The following is a 20335-nucleotide window of genomic DNA, read 5'->3' as shown; positions in this document are numbered from 1 at the left end:
GGGTCTGAGTTAAGAATCACCTAGAACTAGTGAGAGGATAAGCCCTTTTTATTATGTACTGGTTGGCCCACGTTTAGAGTACACTGTTCCAGTTTGGTTACTACACTAGAGGAGGGACAAATGCCTCAGGGGGATGATTATTGCTATTTTTAGATACCTACAGGGCTTCCATGATGTTTTATAAAAAATGAGACAGATTTTTTTTTTATGGCCAGCAAGAGGAGTGGAAGTGGTTTGAAGACAGAGAGAGGACTCAAATAGATTGTTAGAAACTCTAGAGCTAGACATCAGAAATAATGACCATTTCTCCATTTAAAAAGTGCTAAAATTTTAAATAGAGAGAACAAAAAGAATATTATAAAACTATTTTGCAAAGATAGTGATCTCAGTCTTCCTCTTTAGTCTCTATGGTCAGTCCATTTAAGTTATCTCAAGAAGCATATTATGAGAATTGAAAAAAAGATGGAATGCATAAAAATGAATCTCTAATGTACAGGTGCTATGCTTTGTCTGCACTGCTACAATGCGGAGCAACTAATAGTGAGATCAACAGAAAAAAATTTGAAGTGCATTGGAAGGGAAAATATTAGAATTTAATAATAACTTAGTTTCTTTTTTCTTCCATTAGGGAGACATATTAAACGTTTTTGCTTCCTAAAGCTAGAATGGGTGAGCATAAAACAGTTTTAAAATAATATAACTGATTTTAAAAATTATTTTTGATCTGTATTATGATCAGGCATTAGATAAAATGTGAGAGGAAACATTATAAAGAAAAAAAAGAAGATACGGAAATAAAACCTCATTTTTAAATGAAGATAACTGACTACCCTGTAATTGTACTCTAGACAATAGATGAACTGTGGGTTTTTGATGATCAACCACATGTTTTTATCACTGCTTCCTTTGAAGATTCTGCTAAAATGAGAGTAAAGGAATAAAACAGGTATAAAACCATAAGTAACAGGTGAGAAGGACAAGGGATGTCAGTCAGACAAGAGATATTAACACATCTATAGAAGAATGAACATGGATGGAGGTTATAATAACTGATTTATCAAACTGCAGTAAAACATAACCCTGGAGAAATTCAGTGTTAGGAAGCGCTCGATACGATAGAGAATAAAACAAAAGTCTGTGTACAGAGTACTCGAGACTCCAGAGGCTGCTCAATATGTGAAATGTCTCTAGCCAGATGTATACTCTCCAGGAAAAAAACAGCAGGGTTGCTCTTCTAAAGAAGCTGAGCATCCCCAGAGGAAAGTTTTTGCATACTGACATTTTGAAGTACCCCCTCAAAATGACCTACTTTACCTAATCATCCTAAATCACAGCCCACCAATCAACAAGCTCAGGTTAGCTACATGAGCAAACAGACATCTTCTCTGTTACCAAATAATACTGGGATATCAAGGATCACCAGTTAAAAGTTTGCAATGTGAAAGAGAATAGCAAAGATTAAAACAAAAACAGGCAAACAAACTATAAAGGAACACCTCACCTTGAAGGGAGGGGACAGACATAATTTAGGGAATTAAAGAGAACGTAAGAAAAACAAAACTTTTACTTTAGATTTGTAAATATATCATATTAATAAAATAAGAACCGGATGCTATATAAAAATAAATTAGAGAATAAGGAAGAGGTATTGAAAATAAAAAGAATTGCCAAAATAAAAATTTCAATAGAGAAGTAGGAAAATAAATTAAAGGAAATCAATCTATAAGTAGGGCAGAAAAAAAAGAATGTGAGAGGAAAGGTAAGAGATCTAGGGATAAAACCAGGAAGTTCATCCAAATTTAAAAAGAAAAATTATATCGAGTATCTTTCCCAACCACAATAGTATGAAACTAGAAAGCAATAAAGAGAATAATTTTGGAAAATTCACAAATACATGAAAATTAAACAACATTCTCCTGAACAACCAATAAGTCAAAGGAGAAATTAAAAGGGAAATTTAAATATCTTGAGACAAAAATAGACCTACAATGTAACAAAACTTATGAGATGCAGCCAAAGCAGTTCTAAGAAGAAGGAAGGTTATAGCAATAAACACCTACATCAAAAAAAAATAAAGATCTCAAATAAGCAATCTAACTTTATGCCTTCAGGAATTAGAAAAAGAAGAACTAAGCCCAAAGTTACTAGAAAAAAGCAAAGACTAAAGATCAGAGCAGAAATACATGAAATAGGGAACTTAAAAATCAATAGAAAAGATCATTATAACTAAGATGTTTTTTTCAAAAGATAAACAAAATAGACAAACTTTTAGACTAAGAAAAAAGAGAGAAGACTCAAATACAAAAAATAAAAAATGAAAGAGGAGATGTTAACAACTGTTATCACAGAAAAACAAAAGATCATAACAGATTACTATAAACAATTATATGCCAACAAACTGATAATCTAGAAACAATAGATAAATTCCTAGACATACATCACCTGCGAGGACTGAATCATGAGGAAATGGAATATCTGAACAGACCAATAATGAATAAGGAGCTGAATCAGTAACAAAAAGTCTCCCATCAAAGAAAAGCCCAGGACCTGATGCCTTCACTGCTGAATTCTACCAAGCACTTAAAGAAGAACTAATACCAATCATTCTCAAATTCTTCCAAAAAATTGAAAAGGGAATACTTCCAAACTCATTTTATATGGCCAGCATTACCTTCATACCAAAGAGAGGCAAATATACTACAAGAAAAGAAAATTACAGGCCAATATCCCTGATGAACAAAATAGATGTAAAAATCCTCAACAAAACTCTAGCAAACCAAAGTTAACAGTCCATTAAAAGAATCTTTCCCCAGAACTTCTTAAAGTATATATATATATACACACTATATATATATATATATAGTGTGTATATATATATACACATAGTGTGTATATATATATACACATAGTGTGTGTATATATATATACACATAGTGTGTGTATATATATATACACATAGTGTGTATATATATATATAGTGTGTATATATATATATATATATCTACACACACACATATATATCAGGCAATGGCTGTAAGGGTTAAATCATAAACTTTAAAAAAATATTCACCTTGACCAAGTGGGATTTATCCCAGGGATGCAAGGATGGTTCAACATGTGCAAATATATAAATATGCTGCACCACATTAACAGAATGAAGTCCAAAACCAAGTTGTCATCTCAATAGATGCAGAAAAAGCATTTGACAGAATTCAAAATTCTTTCATGATAAAAAACCTCTCAACCAATTACAATCACAAAAAGGCCATATATGACAAACCCACAGCTAACATCATACTCAATGGTAAAAAGTTACAAGCTTTTTCTCCAAGGTTAGGAACAAGACAAGTATGTCCACTCTCACCACAGTATTGGAAGACCTATCTAGAGCAATTCAACAAGAGAAAGAAATAAAGGGCATCCAAATTGGAAAGGAAGCAGTTAAATTGTCCCTGCATATGGATGGCCTGATCTTATATAAAGAAAACCCTAAAGACCCTACAAAAAAAAAAAAAGAAAAGAAAAAACCTGTTAGAACTAGCAAATAAATTTAGTAAAGTTGCAGGAGACAAAGTCAACATGCAAAAATCAGTTGCATTTCTATATAAACAATGAACTTTCTGGAAAAGAAATCAAGAAAGCAATCCCATTCACAATAGGTACAAAAAATAGTAAAATACTTAGGAATAAATTTAACCAAAAGGATAACAGACTAGTACACTAAACCTATAAAATACCAATAAAGAAATTGAAGACACAAATAAATGGAAAGATATCCACTGTTCATGGCTAAAAGAATTAATATTGTTAAAATGTTCATACCACCCAAACTGATGTACAGATTAAATGCAAACCCTATCAAAATTCCAATGTCATTTTTAATAGAAATAGAAAAGATACAGTCCTAAGACTTACATGAAACCACAAAACACTCTGAATGTCAAAGCAATCCTGAGCAAAAAGAAGAAAGCTGAAGGCATCCTATTACCTGACTTCAGAATATGCTCTAGAGCTATATTAACCAAAACAGCTTGGTACTGGCATAAAACAGACACATAGAGCAATTTAACACAATAGAGAGCACAGAAATAAATTCATGCATTTATAGTTAATTGATTTTCCACAAAAGTATCTAGAACACACAATGAAGAAAGGACAGCCTATTTAACAAATGATGTTGGGAAAACTGGATAACCACACACAGAGAAATGAAGTTAGACCCTTATCTCACACCATATACAAAGGTCAACTCAAAATGGATTAAAGGTTTAAATGTAATGCCTGAAATTCTAAAACTACTAAAATGAAACGTTGGGGAAAAAATCTCTGTGAAACAAAGATAATTTGAATATGCTCCCAAAAGCATAGGCAACAAGAGTACAAATAGACAAATGGGATTACACCAAACTAAAAAGCTTTTTGATAGCCAAGGAAACAATGAACAGAGCGAAGAGACAACCTATAGAATAAAAGAACATATTTGCAAACCAACCATCTAATAAGAGGCTAATATAAAAACTATACAAGGAACCCAACAACTCAATAGCAAGAAAACAACCCAATTTAAAAATTCACAAAGGACTTGAATAGGCATTTCTCAAAAGAAGACATACAGCTAGATAGTAGTTATATTTTTAAAATGCTCAAGATTACTAATCATCAGAAAAATGTAAATTAAAACCACAATGAGATATCACGTCACACTTTTAAGAATGTCTATTATCAAAAAGACCAAAGATAACTGTTGGTGAGGATTTGGAGAAAAGGGAATCCTTCCACACTATTGGTGGAAATGTAAATTTGCAAAGCTAGTATAGAGGTTCCTGAAAAGATTAAAAATAGAAGTACCAAATGGTTGATCAATCCCACTACTGGGTATATATCCAAAGGACTTGACATCAGTATGTCAAAGAAGTATGTGTACTTGTATAATAATTACAGCATTATTCACAAAAGCCAACATGTGTATTCAACCTAAGTGTCTATAAACTGATGAACAGATAAAGAAAATGTGGTATAGGAAATGGAATACTATTCAGCCTTTAAAAAAAGAAGGAAACCCTGTTATTTACATAAGCACGGATGAACCTGAAGAACACTATGATAAATGAAATAAGCTAGGCACAGAAAAGAAAAATACCACACGATGTCACTTACATGTGGAATCTAAAAAAGTTGAACTCTAATCCCAGCACTTTGGGAGGCTGAAGCGGGCAGATCACGAGGTCAGGAGATCGAGACCATCCTGGCTAACATGGTGAAACCCCATCTCTACTAAAAATACAAAAAATTAGCCAGATGTGGTGGTGGGCGCCTGTAGTCCCAGCTACTTGGGAGGCTGAGGCAGGAGAATGGCGTGAACCCAGGAGGCGGAGCTTGCAGTGAGCCGAGATCGCGCCACTGCACTCCAGCCTGAGCGACAGAGCGAGACTCCATCTCAAAAAAAAAAACAGTTGAACTCACAGAAGCAGATGGGTAGAATAGTGGTTACTGGGGACTGGGAGTCGGGGGTAGTTGTTGGTCAAAGAATACAAAATTTTACTTAGAGAAGAATAAGTTCAAGAGACCCTATTGTACAACAAGTGACTGTAGTTAATAGCAATGTTCTGTATTCTTGAAAACTGCTAAGAGTAGATTTTAAATGTTCTTACCACAGAAAATGATAACTGTGTGAGGCAATGTTAATTAGCTCAATATAGCCATTCCATAATGTACACATATTTCAAAACGTCATTTTGTACGTGATAAATATATGCAATTTCATTTGTCAATTAAAAATGAATAAATAGAAATAAAAATTATAAAAAGTGAAATATTAAAGTGACAACTGTGCAGCAAGCAAATTTGCAAAGGAACCAGTCCAGTTTGCAGATGGCTACTACAGGCATTTATATAGTCATTTATAATGCTATCACCACTGGTTACTGATAGAACTAAAAATTTTGCTATAATTGTACTAGAGGATTCAGGAAGGGTTACATATGTGAAATAAATCATTATTTATCATGAAAAGACAATTGGTAGTAAGCAAAACTGGTAGCAGTATAAATATATTGTATAAAAGTATAGAAATAACTATTAGAAGTATTACTATCACCTAAGAGAATTAAAAATAAATACCTACAAGGGGTTGGACAATAGGTTTGGGTGCATTGGGGTAAGGGCTTCTTGATTTTCTTTTCTTTTTTTTTTTTAATGCTTTTCGTTTATTTGCCAATTTAAAATATTTTTACATATTAACAAGTGATAATGGTTATGGCACACCATGCCACAGACAGTTTGACAATTATATGACTTTTCATACCTTAAGAATCAACATTAGTTTCTAAACTAATGTCGGTTAGGAAAATATTGTTTTCCTGTACAACTTTCTCTGGTTCCATTTATTAGAGCTTAATTTTTATAGAAGAATACTCATAACTGTGTTGTATTTCCACTATTTAGTTTAAATATATATTTTAGAATATTTATTACTTAAATGATAATTAGAAATATGTTATTTGTAGATTTTTTTAAACTTTTTATTTGGAAATAATTTCTTTCTTTTTTTTTAGCTGTACTTTTTAAAATTTAATTTAATTTTATTATTATTATACTTTAAGTTCTAGGGTACATGTGCACAATGTGCAGGTTAGTTACATATGTATACATGTGCCATGCTGGTGTGCTGCACTCATTAACTCGTCATTTAGCATTAGGTATATCTCCTAAAGCTATCCCTCCCCCCTCCCCCCACCCCACAACAGTCCCCAGAGTGTGATGTTCCCCTTCCTGCGCCCATGTGTTCTCATAAAACTATCGCAAGAACAAAAAACCAAACACCGCATATGCTCACTCATAGGTGGGAATTGAACAATGGGTTTCTTGATTTTCATAAGTTTTCAACTTCAATTTTTTAAACTATGTCCATTACTACTTTAAGTTAGTCAACATTAAAAATAATAAAAACAAATTTAAATGAAAAAACAAATCTCAACGTTTAAAAAGAAGAAAATTATTCTTAGAACCATTTATAAAATTTGTATAACTTCTTGTATAAATTTTGCAAAAAATAGTAATGCTTGGACTCTCTTTTTTTATTTTCAAATGCTCTAGAATAAAATTTTATCTTTTTTACATTGGAGAAAACATTCACATTCTCTTCAAATCTAGGAAAAGCTTAGTTTCTTGTCCTTAATGGCTTTTAAGTCTATGAGTCATTCCTGCAATTGTAGCCACAAATCAAATCACCCCTTGGTATTTCTTTGTTGGGTAAGTAACATTCAATATGGGTTAAGTTTTACTCATAAACTGGTGGTCTTCCTACCTTCGTCTGCAGTAGGTATAAGTGGCCTAGCAGTAATCATAGTCTCGATTGAAACACACACATGCACACACACGCACACACGGCAATTATTTCTGGAATACCTGTGGTATGCAAAACTAAACTACATGGTCCCAGCACTCAGGAGCTGATGGTCTAAGAAAAGTAAGGCATATATCCATATATATACATACACACATATACAGACATAGCACTGATATAGGACCAAGTGCTGAGTGTCACAGGAGAGATAAATCCAAAATACTTCCTCTCTATTTTGTTCTGTTTACCTTACTGAGTACTTGACTGTTTCCTAAAAAATCTACTGCCCTTGCAAGTGGAAGCCACTCCTCCATTCCCTCCTGCTGCTTCCAGGCCACTGTTTACTCCTTTACTTCATGCAAAAAGTTTCGTCCTTTGATGTTCACTTCATCTGGCTTTATCACTCTATTTTTCTTCATCTTGCTCAACTTACCAACATTATTGTATTCTCTCTGTGTTCATTTCATATGTAGGATTTCTACAACCAGTTCACTTTATTTGCAACTGCCCCAAGTTCTCTCTTTGTTTTTCAATTGGATGACTCATCTGACATCATAAACTGGAATTGAGCCTATTAAATGAGGTCTGGATTGTCCCATTTACCAGGCACTGCTACTGTTTCCAGCACTAGGTGAAGGTTTCAGAAATGAACCAATCTAACTGCCTGTATATTTGTTCTAGTGTTTTGTTTTTGTTTTTTGTATTTTTTTTTCAGAAAAACAGTGACAGTAAGTCAGCTAATTGTGCTAGTATTTTTGAAACTGTTACTTGACATCAGAAGAGTTTTGTAATGAAATTTGTGGACACATGAGGCCGTATGTTCCATAGGGCTCGCCTCTATGTCATCCTTGGTCAATACCCAAATTGTAGTTTCTCTATGGTTATTTATCCTCCCCTCACTTCTTATCCTTATCCTCTTCTGTGGTTTTTTCTTGACTTATCCTCCTACTCCTCATAAACTGTACCTCACTTCCCTCAGGAACTCCTGTTCATGGGAAGATAAAACATTCTGCCCCAGCAGCTTCTTCATTGAATGACCCGTCCACCTCCTGTTTTAACTGATATGTGATTCTCAGCTGAGACTTCCTTCCAACTGCCTTCCTGCTTGGCAGAAGCTGTTAATCTGATTCCCATTTTCCAGAAGTGTAGTTTACATCGTCTTAATCCCCAGTACTGCTTTCAGACGATTACTCTCTCACTCTCTTATATTAAAGATGTCTTCTTTGAAGTGTCACCTCCTCGCTTGGATTCTCATACATCAGGATTTCCTGTTTTTCTTGTTCATCCTTGGTATTTTCTTTTCACTATCCTTGTCTTCTTTCCAGCACTAAACGTTAGAGCATTTCAGGACAGATCAGTCAGATCTGCAGGCCAGTCAGCAGTCAGATCTCTTTTTTATTTTCTGAATCTGTACTCACTTCTCAAGCGACCTCATTCAATCCCAAGACATTGAATCAATGTCCATCTAGAGGCGAACAACTTCCAAATATGTATCTCTAGCCCAAACCTTTCCCCTAAGCTGCAGACTGATATGGAATCATCAAGGAGGCCACTATGGGATGAGTGAGTGGAGTGAATGAAAATTCGAAAAAGATGGTAAGAGGTACCATCACAGATCTAAGGACAAGATCCTGTAAGGTTTTGAGCACCATCGTAAGAATAATGGAATTTGATCTAAATGTAGTGGGAAGCCATTAAACTATTTGGAGCAGAATATATGTACAGCATGATATATGTAACTGTGTACATCTCTATTGGGATTATATTCCTATTGGGATGTCTGATAAAAATGTAATTCTTATATCCAAACACAACTCCTCATCTTCCCCCTAAACCTGCTCTTCTTCAAGTCTTCCCAGCACAGCCAATAATGTCACTATTCTTCCAGGTGCTCAAGCCAAAAACCTGGAATCCATTCTTAATTCTTTTATTTTTCTTACCCGCCCCCCACTCTGCTCTTAGACAACCCAAACCGAACTCATCAGCAACTCCTCTACATTCACAATGTAACTTGAATCTGTCTACTTGTCTCCGTATCTAACATTCAACACACCACACCTCTCACTAGCCTCATTAGGACTAACGTCCTAATTTTAGTCCTCTACTTTCATGCCTACACATCTATTCGCTGCCCAATAGTAGGGAAGATCAATTAAAATAGTCAATTATAAAAATTCTGCTCCAAATAGTTTAATGGCTTCCCACTACATTTAGATCAAATTCCATTATTCTCACGATGGTGCTCAAAACCTTACAGGATCTTGTCCTTAGATCTGTGATGGTACCTCTTACCATCTTTTTTGAATTTTCATTCACTCCACTCACTCATCCCATAGTGGCCTCTTTGATGATTCCATTTATTTATTTATTTATTTATTTATTTTTGAGATGGAAACTCACTCTGTCACCCAGGCTGGAGTACAGTGGCACAATCTCGGCTCACTGCAACCTCCATCTCCTGGGTTCAAGAGATTCTCCTGCCTCAGCCTCCTGAGCAGCTGGGACTATAGGCGTGTACCACCATGCTCGGCTAATTTTTTGTATTTTTAGTAGATACCGGGTTTCACCATGTTAGCCAGGATGGTCTCGATCTCCTGACCTCATGATCTGCCCTCCTTGGCCTCCCAAAGTGCTGGGATTACAGGCTTGAGCCACCGTGCCCAGCCTCCTTGATGATTCTTAATGAATCACTTTCATTCCAAGTCCACGTACTTTGTCATTACCATTGTTTCTTTATGGAATGTTTATTGTTGAGATCTTTTCACAGCTTGCTTTCTTATTTTGTTCAGGTCTCTACTTACCTTCTCAGGCAGACCTTCTCTCACTAGCACTCATCATCTTTTTCTGCACTGCCCTGCTTTATATGCTTCCATGATAATTCTCACCTCCTGACGTTACATTGCTTTATGTATTTTTTTGCTTCTATGTTTATTACATGCCCCCCCCACCCCACTGGAATGTGAACTCCTTTAGGGCAGGAGCTGTGTTTTACCATTTATTCCTGCACCTTAAGCACCTAGCACAGAAACTGTCACATTGTAGACACAGAAAATATTAAATAAATGGATGATTTCCTATGTTTTCCTTGCTTCTCTATCCAGCATAGGTCCCACAGTGTATCACTGCAGTCACTCACCAGTACTCTTGACCTCCCTAGTCACTTCAGTCCAAGTCCTCTATTTCTCTTGGGAAAAAAAAAATCCATTGTATTGATGGATTGGTGACATTTATGAGTGTATTTTTTAATTCTGCTGTTCCTTCAACCTATGCCTGCAGTTACTCTCTGTCCCTAATTAGTTCTGTCTTCTTTATCCTACAAAATCTAGTTTAAATTACCTAGGCATATCTAAAACTATCTGATCTTTGACAAACCTGAGAAAAACAAGCAATGGGGAAAGGATTCCCTATTTAATAAATGGTGCTGGGAAAACTGGCTAGCCATATGTAGAAAGCTGAAACTGGATCCCTTCCTTACACCTTAGACAAAAATGAATTCAAGATGGATTAAAGACTTAAATGTTAGACCTAAAACCACAAAAACCCTAGAACAAAACCTAGGCAATACCATTCAGGACATAGGCATGGGCAAGGACTTCATGTCTAAAACACCAAAAGCAATGGCAACAAAAGCCAAAATCGACAAATGGGATCTAATTAAACTAAAGAGCTTCTGCACAGCAAAAGAAACTACCATCAGAGTGAACAGGCAACCTACAGAATGGGAGAAAAATTTTGCAACCTACTCATCTGACAAAGAGGTAATACCCAGAATCTACAATGAACTCCAACAAATTTACAAGAAAAACACAAACAACCCCATCAAAAAGTGAGCAAAGGATATGAACAGACACTTCTCAAAAGAAGACATTTATGCAGCCAAAAAACACATGAAAAAATGCTCACCATCACTGGCCATCAGAGAAATGCAAATCAAAACCACAATGAGATACCATCTCACACCAATTAGGATGGCGATCATTAAGAAGTCAGGAAACAACAGGTGCTGGAGAGGATGTGGAGAAATAGGAACACTTTTACACTGTTGGTGGGACTGTAAACTAGTTCAACCATTGTGGAAGTCAGTGTGGCGATTCCTCAGGGATCTAGAACTAGAAATACCATTTGACCCAGCCATCCCATTACTGGGTATATACCCAAAGGATTATAAATCATGCTGCTATAAAGACACATGCACACGTATGTTTACTGCGGCACTATTCACAATAGCAAAGACTTGGAACCAAGCCAAATGTCCATCAGTGATAGACTGGATTAAGAAAATGTGGCACATATACACCATGGAATACTATGCAGCCATAAAAAGTGATGAGTTCATGTCCTTTGTAGAGACATGGATGAAGCTGGAAACCATCGTTCTGAGCAAACTATCACAAGGACAAAAAACCAAACACCGCATGTTCTCACTCATAGGTGGGAATTAGAACAATGAGAACACATGGACACAGGAAGGGGAACATCACACACTGGGGACTGTTGTAGGGTGGGGGGAGGGGGGAGGGATAGCATTAGGAGATATACCTAATGCTAAATGACGAGTTATTGGGTGCAGCACACCAACATGGCACATGTATACATATGTAACAAACCTGCACGTTGTGCACATGTACCCTAAAACTTAAAGTATAATAATAATAAAAATAAATAAATAAATAAATAAATTAGCCAGGCGCGGTGGCTCATGCCTATAATCCCAGCACTTTGGGAGGCTGAGAATTGAGTACAGATTCAGAAAAAAACACCTGAGGTCAGGAGTTCGAGACCAGCCTGACCAAATGGAGAAACTCCCTTCTCTACTAAAAATACAAAATTAGCCTGGGGAGGGGGGCGGCGGTGGCATATGCCTGTAATCCCAGCTACTCAGGAGGTTGAGGCAAGAGAATAGCTTGAACCCGGGAGGCAGAGATTGCAGTGAGCCGAGATCACGCCATTGCACTCCAGCCTGGGCAACAAGAGCAAAACTCCGTCTCAAAAAATATATATATAGATATATATTCTAGTTTAAATCTTTACTATTTATTTAACCTTCCTCATGGGGAATGTAGAAGCCATTGTATGAGATTTCCCTTAACCTACTGTGCTCCTTTCTCTCCACCAAAATATAGATAGTATCTAATCTCATCCATTCTTTCCTTCTCAGCTGTGATCTGGACCTGAGAAATTCCACACTTATGCTCTAGATAACCCCCACCCCCCCACCGCCTTTACAGGAAAATGGTGCAAGTGATTATTTTTCTTCCATCTGCATTTTCTGTCCTTTCCATTGACTTACCTGACAATTCCAAATTCTTCCTTCTCTTGAACTCCCTTGATTTCATTATTTATGCCCCTCTGAATGTTTCTAATTTGTGCTTTCTCCCGTATATTTTAATTCTCTCTTATTTTAATTAACCTTCCTCACTAAACTAGATTTCCTGAGGGCAGGGTCTCTGATTTAATCATATATGTATACATATATATGTGTGTGTATGTGTGTGTGTGTGTGTGTGTGTGTGTGTGTACACATAGTGGTAAATATATATAACCTTAATCAATTTGAATTGTGTAGTTCAGTCCTATTAAATACATTCACATTCCTGTGCAGTCTCCTGAACCCTTTTCGTCTTGCAAAACTGGAACTCTGTATTCATTAAACAACAACTCCCCATTCCTTTCTGCCCTAGCCCCGGCACCCACCATTCTACTTTCTGTCTCTATGAATTTGCTACTCTAGATATGTCATAGAAGTGAAATCACACAACAGTTATCCTTTTGTGACTGGCTTATTTCACTTAGCAACCTCAAGATTCATGTCTGTTGTAGTATATATCAGAATTTCCTTCCTTTGTGAGGTTGAATAATTGTGAATGGAATGAATTCATTGTGTGTATATACCACATTTTGTTTATTGTTCTCTCAACGGACACTTGGGTTGCTTCCACCATTTGGCTATTGGGAATAATGAAGCTATGAACATGGGTGTGTAAATATCTCTTTGAGACCCTGCTTATAATTTGGGGATATATACTCAGAAGTGGAACTGCTGAATCATATAGTGATTCTATTTGTAAGTTTTTGAGGAACCATCACAACATTTTCCATAGTGGTTGCACCATTTTACATTCCCAATAGTGCACAAGGGTTTCAATTTCTCCACATCCTTGCCAACACTTGATATTTTCTGGAGTTTTTTGGTAGTACCCATCGTAATGTGAGGTGGGGTCTCATGGCTTTGATTTGCATTTCTGATTAGTGATGTTTACCATCTTTTCATGTGATTGTTGGCCTTTTGTAAATCTTTTTTGGAGATATGTCTACTCAAGTCCTTTGCCCATTTTTAAATTGAGTTGTTTGGGTTTTTGTTGTTGGTTTTATTCATCTTTGAGTCCCACATAGCATATATTCCATTGTTTTGCCCCACTTTTGGAAACGGGCTCAGAAAAGCTGAGCACCTGCAAGGAGGTTGACACAGAGGCACTGGACCATGTAAGTATATACTCTGAGGTTCTAGTTGAGCTTCACCTTTAGAGACAATTGACAGGAGTATCATCGGAGGAAGACTCTTGAGTGGGACATGCATTTCTCTATAAAAGTTTTCATTGCCTCATCACAAAACCCACATGAAATAGATTTTTAGAAGGAAAGGCGTTCTTGTTCTGGATTCGAACTCCTTGGGAAATTTGGAGAAGTCAATTTCCACTTTTTGGTTAGGAAATTGCCCTAGGCTGAACTTTGGAGACATGCTATTTATGCAGCAAAGGTCAAGACTCAGGGGAAACAAACGATAAATCATATTGATAATCTTCAGTGGTGGGTATTTTTTCATTCAGTAAACATCCATCATTTGCCTAAGAGCCAGATACTCGGCTAGGGAGTAGGAATATTCTGACAATTCGGTCAAAGTTAAGTCATCTCAGTCTGTATCTATCAAGGAGAATTACTGGAAAACTAGGTGTAGAAATGGGTAAATATTACCATTAATCTATGGGTCATTTTCCTATTTTCTTGACACTCAAATTTGGCTTTGATTTCCTTCTTTAATGATTTAGGTAAAAAATTGTAGTGGCTGATTAAAATGTGTCATGTTGAAAATGGTGGAAGAAATTAAAAGGTAATTTTCCCTTACTACTTAAAAAATCTGTGATTAACTTGATTGCTACTTCTCCCCATCTATAGAACATAAAGTGCCTATGGAGCTAAAAAAAAAAGTATTCATTGTTCAGAATCATTGTTTCAGAGACTTAGTCATAGCCAGTTTATAAGATGGCTAAGTGGAGTAACATATATAAAAGCTTCTAGAAAAGTCAGGGCAATATTTTCTTTCCTTTCTTTTTTCTTTTCTTTCTTTCCTATAATTTTTGGTCCTACCCATGAAAAAAGAGTTCACGAAGCAAATTAATAAGCAAGTTTGCAAACAAGTAAAGCACCCTTTTATTTAATGGCAAAGACATTTAGCAGCAGGACTCTATTCACACAATGAATTTGCTAATTATAAATGAGTCCCATGTAGTATTTAAATAATTTACAAGGTTTTTAGAAACCTTAGAGTTCTGTCCCCCTTCCACTTGTAACAATGTGATTGCAATCCCCAGGGAGAAAGAATATTGCTTTCAAAACATCCTATTAGTCAGACTGTTCAATTTACGTAAACCAACATCCTCTCATCTGTCGCACTTCCCGTCCATGACTGAAAACACTGAGGCCAAAATAAGCAGACAAAGCAAGAGAGCGTAGCATATAAGGCCTTTGAAGGTCTTGCTGCTGCCTGTTTTACACAGCCTCAGTTTCTGCAATTCTTTGCCGTGCACACTGTGGCCCAGCTACAGTAAACTTCTTGTCAACTCAAAAAACAGTGCCCTTGGCCAGGTGTCGTGGCTTGCACTTGTAATCCCAGTGACTTTGGAAGCCAAGGTGGGAGGATCACCTGAAGCCAGGAGTACAAGACCAGCCTGGACAACATAGTGAGACGTCATCTCTAAATTAAAAAAAAAAAAAAAATAGCTGGGCATGGTGGCACATGCCTGTAGTCCCAGCTACTCAGGAGCCTGAGGCGGGAGAGTCACTTGAGCCCAGCAGTTCAAGACTATAGTGGGCTATGTTTACACCAAGGCCCACTAGCCCAGGTGACAGAGCAAGACCCATGTCCCTAAAATAAATAAATAAAGTGTCCTTGGCCTATGTACTGGCCTTTGCCGCATGCTCATCTGATGAGCTCCTGCTCATCTTTTGTGACCCAGACCATAAACTTCATTGCCTTCTCTGAGCCACCTTTTCCAATGCCTGCAGGTACTTTGTCCCTCCTTTGACTGATTTCCCATAGTACTTGGCCCAGATCTTTGAGAAGTCTGATCACATTCAATGGCAATCATGTGCTTAAAAGGCTTTCTCCCACACCCGAGTGTGAGCTCCTGGAAGACAGGGACTCATGTTTGACCCTTTCCATTTATCTCTAAGTACCTAGCATAGTTCTTGGCCCAGTATGCATTCAGCAAATATTGGGCAAAAGTTATTAGGATCACTATAGTAAATGGCAGTGAGGTCTAAAGGAGAAAAAATAAGAATGATGGGGACTCTGAAGTTAAGAAGAAAGGATATATGAAGAGATTAGGAGACAGGGGTCAGCAAGAGAGGATGGAAATAGAGAAACGCACGAAGAAAGCAAGTAGGAAGTGAAGGAATAAAGAAGTGAAGCCTGGGTTCTGGGAAGCAAAGTAACATCAAGAATGGACTCATGAGGTATGTGAAATTAGGGCATTTCTGAAGCTCATCTCTACCCACTTTTCCCTAGAGCCAAACTGGGATGGAAGAAAAGGCCAGAGTGAGGAATGAGGCAACAAACCATCTATAGACTATGAGCTAAGCCACCGCATTTGGCCTGGGGCTGGGGCTGGGGCTGGCCTCCTCCCGTGGCCTCTCCTGTTCTTCAGCTTCTCAATTCGTATCCAGGCCTAAGCACTGTCTCCTCTTCTCTCTTCTGCATCAGGGGAGGCCCAGTGAGGCTCTCTGTATACACAAGTTCATATATATGAGAGCAAATTGGCATGTGTGTGTGCTTGCTTCCCACTGGGTGTTTGAGTTTCTTTCACTCTTAAAAATAAGCCCAAAGGGAAGTGACATAGCAACTCCCCATCTACCTCTGCCTTTGCTATGTCAGAGAGTCTTTTACATAGCTCTGTGGAAAGCCTTGGCCTGCTCTTGAGCTTGCTGAACAGTTACACTGCATGAAGGGTGGGATGCTGTTGTAATGACGCATGTCAACATGCCATGGTATGTATTGTCTTTATGACAAAATGAGTTTTCAGACTCACCAAGCTCTCTTCCTCACAGGAGATGTGCCACTTGATGGTCACGGCCTTCTGGAGTTCTTTCTTGGGTAACCAAAAAGTGTCTAGGGCCTATAGAAAGCAGCACAGTGTAGCCCTAGATAAAAATCTCTTACCCAGATTGCAAGTTAGGCTCTGCCACTTAGTCTGAGGCTGAGTTTTCTCATCTGTCAAATGGGAGTAATCTCATCCACCTACCTCATAGGGGTTGCTCTGAGTATCAAATCGCATGGTATATAAGATTCCACATGTGACCAACATTCCACAGTTTATTGGCGATTTCTGGCTCCATTCTCTCATCTGATCCTCTCAACAATCCTGAAAATTATTTTGATCCTCATTTTACAGATGAAGAAACTGAGGCATGAAGAGGAAAAGTGACTTAGCCAAAGCGACATAGCTAGTGAGCCAGGATGATGCACGTTTTCTCTTCTCATACTCATCTTCAGTTATTCCTTGACACAAACCTGGTTACTAGTGCTATTGGCTACATGGCCCCTGTTTCTTAACTTCCCTCATGGCTCCTCCCCCCTGCAGCCGCTGAAGGTTCTCTGTGTAATGAATTAATGAGCTTTGCTTTTTTCTCCCTTTCTCCCCCTCTTTTTCCTGGCCTTTAGAAGAAAACACCAGCAGCTCCAGCAAAGAAAACCAGCACCACCTTCAACATCGTGGGGACCACCTATCCCATCAACCTGGCCAAGGACACTGAATTTTCCACCATCTCCAAGGGTGCTGCTCCCAGTGCCTCCTCAACCCCAACAATCATTGCTTCACCCAAGGCCACCTACGTGCAGGACAGCCCGACTGAGACCAAGACCTACAACAGTGTCAGCAAGGTTGACAAAATTTCCCGCATCATCTTTCCTGTGCTCTTTGCCATATTCAATCTGGTCTATTGGGCCACATATGTCAACCGGGAGTCAGCTATCAAGGGCATGATCCGCAAACAGTAGATAGCGGTGGCAGTGCAGCAACCAGAGCACTGTATACCCCGTGAAGCATCCAGGCACCCAAACCCCGGGGCTCCCCTTCATGTATTTCAGGATTCTTCTTTTTACCCCTCTACCAAGCTGTGACTCTCAATTCATATTTATGAATCTCTATGAAAAAAATAACTACAGAAAAATTAGTTGTCCCTCCAATATTGCTCAGTATAACCCCATCAAAGCCAAACACTGCCATTTGTCCAGTTGCTCATCTTAGGCTGCCAATCTCCCCTAGCTGAGGGCACTGCATGTATTTTATTGCACTCTGCCCACTGCAAAAAGAACAAGAGATTCTACTCTCTATAGTGGAAGCCTTGGCTGTTTGAGAGGCCCAGAACAAGGAGAATTGTTGACTGGCCATCTAGATCAGATGACTCTAACTTACTAGGCAGCCAGGTTAGGCTTGGCCATGTGATCCTACGTGCTACCTCCCCTGCCTTCAGCAAGGCCTACTAGGCATAAGTACTGATAGCAAAGGTGGGAGCCAGTTCTACACCCCCAACTCATTTCTTGGTTTGGAAATTACTGGGGACAATTGGTACTAACCACCGTCTACCATGTATGGCCAAAATAAATAGAACTAGCTCTGCCAGCCCGGCACCAAGATGGCTGGTGCCCTGCCATGTCCAGCCCCTCAGGAAAATAGTCCCCTCTTTGGTACATCTCTCCTCCAGAAAATCTTCTTCCCCCACTGCCTTTGACACCCTTGTAGCCAACTGAGCACTACTTAATTTGGACTCATTACCACCTGTAAACTTTTCAGGAAAAAATGATCAAGTATTTTTTATTTAAATCAAAAAGTTGCAAGTAGAAACAAAGTGATCTAGATTTTAAAAAAACCATTTTTTTAAAATATGGGCGAGATAGAAAAGTCACCTCCCTGCCAAGGCAAGTAGCCTATACTGGATTGGGTAAGAGGTTTGGAGTGGATGGTAGTTGAGGATTGAAGTCTGGCTCAAAAGAGAAGGCTACTGGCAGATGAAAGTCAAATTCTTCCTTCCATACACTCCACATTCCACACCCTGGCCCAGGCACTTTTCTCCCACCATGTCGGGAACCTCTGGTCCTCTGTTGATGCCGATTCTATGAGGGGTGAATTGGAAATGCATACAAATAAATATCTCTAGTCAATATTGAGTCAACTAGATCATTAACTTTATTGCCAATTTTATAATATATTATTTAGAGGCCATTTGTTCTTAATCTTAATGTGAGTAAAAGACACAGGCATAAATATGCAATTTTTATAAGTTAGATAAACTGAATCCCAGAAGTTTGAATGATTTGCCTAGGCTCCTTACAAGTGTCTTTAATAAAGAGCTATCATGCGCCCCTTTCCAAAGGCCAAAATAAAGGACTGAGAAGCCAGGTCCACCATGACCTCAGAATCAGCACAATCTCAGCGGGCCTTCTGGGTCACTAGTGGAACTTGGTTGGGCACCAAAAAGGTTTTTAGAAAGTCACAATGTGTCACCCAAGAAGATCACTTTTAATAGTCTCGGCCCAAGAGAATGAGACTGTTTATGATGGCAGCCCCAGCCACTTTGGCTCTGAATACCTGCACTAGTCCAGAGTATCCTAGAAGCCCAGGGTAAAGCCACAGGGGGCACCACAAGCAGATTCTCCCTGCCCACCGGCTGAACAAAGCTCCTAAGGGGTGTATCATTAGCTGCTGGTTGCCTTTTCATCCATCCTTTCCCCGTCCCCTGCTTCCTTGCCATTGCTGGGATAATGCATGCCAGTCCCATTATTCCTAAGACTGTGTCTGTAGGTAAATTCATGACTAGAAGAGTGTAGTCTTGTGGATATGTGGGGATACGGGGGGTGGGAGGGAGGGGCTGTTAATGGTTGTCTTAAGGAACTTAGAATGGAAGCCTGATCTTTGCCTCTGTGTAGAAATTGTGTTTCCAAATGCTTTGGTGCAATGTTTAGCTGCTGTTTATTAAACCCTTTCTGAATTGTACTTGGTCTGCAGAACTTTCTTTGGTCACTCTTTGCCTAACACAGACAGTACTATGTTTTTGGCTTTCACCCCCAATCTCATGCCACCATTACTTTCTGCTTCTTAACAACCATTGGAAAAAGATGGAAGAAAGGTACCCCCAGAGCAAGAAATGCATTACAATGATCCAAAGTGAAACTCGTGTGAAAACATAGCTTTGATTGACTCGAGGGTCTCATTATCCAATATGAAATATTATGAAAAAGCTGTATTGCTTCTTCGGCTAAATTCACAATTCACCCACTCCCAGGAAATAGAGACATGTATTTTCATTGTAATTCTAAAGGATTTCTCTTTTCCATGGCTTACTATTTTCCCTTTGGCAACAGTTCCCTTAGGCAATAGTTACTAGGCAAATTGAGAGTAAGTATTTTATTGATTGAGCCATGTGTTGGGAAATGGATGATGACCCTTATTTCTTACAGAGTTAGAAGAAATTTGGGAAATGATCTCATGAGATCTGCTTGAGGAAATCACCAGCTCCTAAGGGATGGGAAAAATCTTGGGAGAGCATGTCAAATCCCATACAATTTTTTATTATCAAAATAAAAGCAAGGACTTGCACCACCTGACACTCAATGAAAGTTCCAGCTCTGATGAATGTCCTACTGCTGCAGCAATCCCACTGTCCCTGGGCAGTTCCATCACACCCCCAGAACAACCATGCGATGGACAGGGGGCA

The 20335-nt window shown here is 38.3% G+C and overlaps 1 protein-coding gene across 2 annotated transcripts in view; it reads left to right on the top strand.

Moving 5' to 3' along the window:
• GABRA3 (gamma-aminobutyric acid type A receptor subunit alpha3) overlaps positions 1-19614 on the top strand; it is a 281817-nt gene extending 262203 nt beyond the window's left edge. For both annotated transcript variants that reach the window (XM_054545204.2, XM_002832249.5), the window contains one exon: positions 17283-19614. In XM_054545204.2, coding sequence (XP_054401179.1) covers positions 17283-17618 — 336 coding nt within the window. In that variant the 3' untranslated portion in view covers positions 17619-19614. The remainder of the gene's footprint in view (positions 1-17282) is intronic.
• Positions 19615-20335: the final 721 nt, after the last annotated feature.

This window comes from Pongo abelii, chromosome X, assembly GCF_028885655.2.
Source record: "Pongo abelii isolate AG06213 chromosome X, NHGRI_mPonAbe1-v2.0_pri, whole genome shotgun sequence".
NCBI classification, from domain to species: Eukaryota; Metazoa; Chordata; class Mammalia; order Primates; family Hominidae; genus Pongo; species Pongo abelii.
This window is presented reverse-complemented; position numbering and strand designations above follow the sequence as displayed.